The sequence below is a fragment of the Pseudopipra pipra genome, chromosome 1 (genome assembly GCF_036250125.1).
Source record: "Pseudopipra pipra isolate bDixPip1 chromosome 1, bDixPip1.hap1, whole genome shotgun sequence".
Taxonomy (NCBI): Eukaryota; Metazoa; Chordata; class Aves; order Passeriformes; family Pipridae; genus Pseudopipra; species Pseudopipra pipra.
The window spans coordinates 67599779-67605778 of record NC_087549.1 but is presented as its reverse complement, the minus strand read 5'-3'; the positions used below and the strand labels follow the sequence as shown (position 1 = coordinate 67605778).

General features: G+C 36.5%; 1 protein-coding gene across 5 annotated transcripts in view; it reads right to left on the bottom strand.

The window, feature by feature from the left end:
* Nucleotides 1-1708: 1708 nt before the first annotated feature.
* Nucleotides 1709-6000, bottom strand: part of GALNT1 (polypeptide N-acetylgalactosaminyltransferase 1) — a 93708-nt gene continuing 89416 nt past the window's right edge. For all 5 annotated transcript variants that reach the window (XM_064660079.1, XM_064660067.1, XM_064660085.1 and 2 more), the window contains 3 exons: nucleotides 5623-5721; nucleotides 4736-4870; nucleotides 1709-3354 (listed from right to left, as the gene is read on the bottom strand). In XM_064660079.1, the coding sequence (XP_064516149.1) occupies nucleotides 3208-3354; nucleotides 4736-4870; nucleotides 5623-5721 (381 nt within the window). In that variant the 3' untranslated portion in view covers nucleotides 1709-3207. The remainder of the gene's footprint in view (nucleotides 3355-4735; nucleotides 4871-5622; nucleotides 5722-6000) is intronic.

The following is a 6000-nucleotide window of genomic DNA, read 5'->3' as shown; positions in this document are numbered from 1 at the left end:
TCTAAAAATTCCAGCTAAAAACTTCAGTACAAGAAGACAAATTAGCTGGAAAGGAATTAAGAGTGTCTATAACTGATAGAGTCAACTAGTATTCCTATTCAAAGTTGGTATATAGAAGTGCTATGCCTTTATGTGGAGGAGCACTCCTGGGAGATTACAGCTAAACAGAGTCCTAAGGAAGCTCACTTTCAGCAGGCAGCTCTGGTGATAGCCACATTTGTGGCAAGAGAAGATATAAGATAACCAGGTGTGGGAAGCTGTTCTGTGGCCATGTTTGAAAAGTCCTTAATATGACAGATTATTTGAAATGCACATTGCTACAGGGACAGGGAGTCTTTGTAGAAACCCTGTTTTGTCCACCAACACAGCTCAACTGCTGAGCATGTGCCGTGGAGACATGGACAAGCTAGGCACAGCCCACTGCCCCTCAACCAGCACCAGTTACCCACCAAGGGACTGGCTGAGCTACAGGGTTTTGAGCCAAACACGTTGGGGCTGCAGCCACTCTTTGGTCTGCTGCTTCTCCCCCCCCATATTCAGCAGGAAAGAACTGGTAACATATAGGCTGGAAATCACATTGCTGCTTCAGCTTTCTGAAGCTGACAACTTGATATGTGCATTTTAAGTTGTGCGATTATTTTTACTGCAGTTTTATGTGACCAACATATAAAATGACTTGTCGAACTAAGAAAGGTAAAATCATAGTAACGCTGAAGCCTACGTACAAGTTTAGTAACCTTGCAAGCCACGGCACTTCAGTATTGTTAATAGGATATCACAACAGCAATCATAAGAGTTGGAAATATAAAGTGAAAATATGTTCTTTTTGTGTGTTCAGTGATGTGGCCTATGCCTATGAAATCTGAAGCACTAAATTAAGAAATTTTGAAAACTTATAGGACTTTTGCACTGCATTTCTGATGCTCCTGCTTTTCATTTCATGAAAGCTTACCCAGCTCCGACCTACAACATCTTTGCTGGCAATGTTTTTAAAGGGAAGTGTTTTGTGTTTGGGAAGTTGTTTCTGAAGTAACAGATACCCCACTTTTAAGGCACCATCACACACACACGCACCCTAAAAAGTACTAGTTTGCTAAGATAAACTAAAAAAAAAAAAAAATTAAATCCAAAACATGACCCAAGTCATCATTCACCGGTACACAGCAGAAAACTGAAAACAGTATTTTGGTGGCTAATATACACTATCAAACACATGTACTTCAGAAACAGTATAAAAGCAGGAGGGACCACAAAGTATCTGAGGAGCAAGAAAATGCATCAATTACACTGTCACCCACCCTGTTCTCTTCACTGATCATAATAAAGGAATAAGTCTTCTCACATAACCTTTAAGACAGACATTTTCATTCCTTTTTTTTTTTTTTAAAGTCATCTTGGCACACTTCAATATATTTTTGATAAATTACTTTCATAAATCCCCTTTGATCTCATAAGATTTCCAAACAGAGGAATCAATGAAAGATATTTGTTAGTTAGATATTTGGATGCTCTATCTGATATTAATCCCATATCATCTCATGTATTTTTAAAGTAACAACGTAATATTATAATTTGTTAACATTTCCCCTGCTTTGTGTATGAAAATTCTTGTGTACTGCTGCAGAAATAATGGAGATAACACTGACTACAGCAACCAGGAATAGTAAATCTAAAATGGCCACAACAGCCAAATATAATTCCACACAACTTTTGCATGAGTCTAGGTTTAATTTGCTTTACAGGACAGTTGGCCAAACAGTGACATTTATCATAAAAATATCCTCTCCATTAAGCAAATCTCATTTTTCTTTCCAAAAGAAAATTCAATGTATACTCTGAGCGGTCAGTGGCTCATTTTCAAGATCAGCCCACACAGGTTTTTTTTTTAACAAAACAAAGCAATTCAGTTAAAAAATGCAGACCAATGTAATGACATAGTCATATTGCTTTTGGATATGTTAACTTTAAAAACTATGCCAATTTTGCTATTTTTCTTTAGGTTTTATTAGAAAAAAGCAGCAGATCAACATTACAATTCAGAGTCTAATCTAAATATGCACTTGACAATGAAGCACATCTGAATATGAAGTGAAAAAGGATTCCAGAAAACCTGCAGTTTTGCCAATCTTCTGCTACCCAAATCATGTATCTTTTCTTCTGGCTTTCTGATGACTGAAATCAAACAAGGAACAAAAGATTTATTGCTATGAAAACAAAACTGTAGTACAGTAGTATGAGTCCTGGGCGCTAAGCTTACTCCATCAAGTTAACTTAATTTCTAAATGTACTTAAATCTTTTGTTTGGCCATGAAAGTCCATAAGCTGACTGACCCAAGTATAAACTGAAATGGCAGGTCTGGAAAAAAAAAGTTAGACAGCATGTTAACCTCCAGTTTTCAGACAGTAATAAAAAGATACAATTCCAACAGCCAAGAAATTAAAATTAAAAAAAAAAAAAGTTGATCTGACATTCAAGAGCTAAGTTTATTCTTATGCTCATTTTGTTTGCGCCCAAAATAATTTCAGACTCACCAGAAAAAAAATATTTATGGACTATCACACAATTGTAAAAGAGAAACAATTGCCTTTTGACTTGGTTATTTTCCCCCACTGAGGTATAAAATCTACATATAAATTTGATACTTCACTATAACAAATTGTACTTTTCATAGTTCTGATTTAGTTTCATTAAACCCTGTTTACTTTTTGTTTTTAAACCACAGAATTCTTATTTCATGTTACTGAATCTGATTTCCAGCTCTCTCTTTCACTTATTTGTGGATCTATATTTAGTAGTCTGGTTACCGCTGCTAACCAGGAAAAAATAATTCTTGAAACTTTCTTCGTTACAACAGCACTTTCAGCAGAGGTTACTGATGTGCAAGCAAACTAAAATGATATGGAGCTCTTCAAAGAGACTATTTCATTGATTATGCTTCCACTGTCCAAACGGTCTCTAAATTATTTGCTGGAAGAAACTCTTTCGATCTTGTAAACATCAGTGGGCACAGTTTCACTAGTATGTGTGGTAGTTTCACATCCTTATACAGGAAGGCTGGTTCACAGATACTGAGAAGCTGCAGGAGTTCTAACAGCTGACGAACTGCAGATTCTGCCGAGCAGAAGTTTCTTCTGTTGCTACTTAACAGTGTAGCCAAAGTATCAGCCGAGGTAGCCCAGTCAATCTTTGCTTTTCTTTAGAACCTCTCAGAATATTTCTGGAAGGGTGACATTGCGGAGCAGCCACTGCTGGGAGCGGCTGCCGGTGCAGTCTCTGATGCTGGGTACCTGGCTGTCCTCTTCAGTGGCTTTGTCCAGGCACTGGTTACTGTTCACATGCAACAGGGTTAATTTCTTGAAGAAAAAATAAAAAGAAATTTGCTTTAAAAAAAAATCACTAGGCATAAGGTAATAAAAAAATTACTAGTTGCCATCAAAACTCTTCCACAGGCAAGCAGGAACTAGACAAGACCCCATGGTTACTGGTTCCAGATCCCAATCATAAAGAACACTCAAATATGCTATTTGACATTGTAGATACTAAAAACATTGCTTCATGAAAAAACAAAACATTCTGAACTTTTAAATCAAGCAACATCCACCATTCTTTAAATAGGACTATACAGCTAGGGATCCTCAAAGAGTTAGAAATTAAAGTTTGGTAAGATACACAACTTCAATTATTAGTTATAATAATAGCTTTTATAAGATCAGAACAAACACACTGAATATGTATTCACAAGTACATTTTTTTCTTAATTAGTTGGGGACACAAAATTGACTTCACTTCCATGCTCTTTTAGCATTATGCTCTTTTAAAAAAGTATGTTATTTCATAAAAAGTGTGTGGAAATTCACATAAATATATCTTTTTTAATACCTACTAATCTTACTTATGCAATCTTCGATAGAGCAGTCCGTTTACCTCAGTACTATCGTCATGGAGAAGAGATCTTTGGTGGTTGCATTTACTGCCACTGTACTACAGATACTTATCAGTGCATCAACTTGTCTATTGCACCAACAGGCAGCACTATCAGTATTTCTTCTCTCATTCAGCAGCACAACCAGAACACTGGACTGACTGAAAAGTGGCAGAACGGGCTGGCCTTATGCGCACAAGGGAAAAAATGTCCAACAAACAGTCAAAACCCTCAGCACATCAATCTCCTGCACTCATACAGCCAATGAAGAACGAAGAAGGGAGTTGAACAGAGTCAAAAAGAAAAAAAAAAAAATCACTCAACCAGGTGGGCATACTTTTTAAGTAATCGCTAACTTATTTTTGTGCTTTATTAGCCAACTTTCAGTAAAGTTATGAAGATTATTCCTAGATTTTCTATTGACAGAATAAAGCGAAAAACACATACAATCAAATTTATGGCTGAGGATCAACACAGGGGAAGTCTGTGGCAATAATTGCAAGAGAGACTATTGCCATTAGGTGTTTAAAGATGCAACACTACAATAAAAAGACTACATTTCTGCAGAGGATCCAAATGTACATTCAAAATATTCTTCTAAAAGCTCCCTCAAAACTCATCAGGTAATTAAATCAATGCACATGCCTATTAAATGACTACATGGTGAATTAATAACAGAGGGAACAAAATCCTGACTTTGTTTCCTGTTTCGACTGTCAAATAGTGGTCCCACACTGGATTATGTTGCTCTGTAGGCTTGTGTAAAAGCCCAATTGTCTCATTTTTCTGTCACAAGTCATTAGAAGACTTACCACTGGATCATACTCCCAAAGCTGATTTCCTTTTAGGTGGTGGCACTTGAGCATCGTTACTGGGCCATTAAGTTTGGATACATCTAAACACAAATCATCTGTTCGAATTTCTTTATTGGCAGTATATGAGAAAACCTAGACAGAAAAAGAATGAGAGGAATTAAAAAAAACCCTTCAACCAAAAGATTCCTAGAGCAAGGGAAAGGGGGAACATTTGTGTATTATTTCATTAATACCCACTATTTTTTTCTTTTCTATTCTGTTCCCTTCAGCATGTATAGAAAGATTGTAGGGAACAAATACAAACACCATGTGAACAAGCTCTTCAGTCAAAATAGACATATTGTTTAAATTGCAGACTTATTCCTGTGTGGGAATAGGAGAATCCCCAAACACAGGTAATCTTTGTACATTGGAAAACAATTCATCAAGAATCATTAACAAAGCAGAACAAAAAAATAGATGTAAAACAAATCCCACAACTGACAGCCAGAAAAATATATATATTAAAACACCATTTCAGGCACAGGCATGTTTCTTTTTAAAGTAACTATACCAGTCAGAAGGTCTAACCAGAAGGCAGTTCCAGAAAACCCATAGGAGGTGAAGTCTAGCATACAGTAGTTTCCTCCTCTCCTCATTTTGTTTTTGACTTTAAAGTTGTTCTGGAACGTACTGCAATCAGGCCTCAAGAACCTACAAGTACAAACCACCACCAAATCTCATGCATTTCCTCTTACAGGCGTCTTCTTTCATGAGGGTTTCCTAAACTTTAAAATTAGTGTATTTTGAAGATAAGGGCTGAAAATACTGAATAACTGTCCCAATGAGAACTGATGTTCCAAATAATTCAATACATTAAAATAACTATTTTTTAAAACTGTCACCTGATTGCCACCCATTCCATGGCAGTTAAAGATTCCAACTTTCTCATTTTCTTTTCTTGCCATGTTATCCAGACATTGATTTGTCTCCACGTTTCTTATCTATGAGTGAAAAAGAGCACATCATCAAAGGTTGCTATTTTTAGAAAAGAACTAGGTCCACATCAAACCACAATGACACCAGTTCTCTCCGCCACACACCAGAGGTTATGTGAAATAAAGGAACCACACTACAATGAGACACCACTGTCCAAGACTTGAAGTCCCAAGTAAATGTTCAAGCTACCAGGTTACAGAACCGTGTTTGTTTCTTTGCTTTCTTTGGGGGATTCCATATTGGGAACACTTTTTGCTCAAAGATTCAACTACAATGGAATGGAC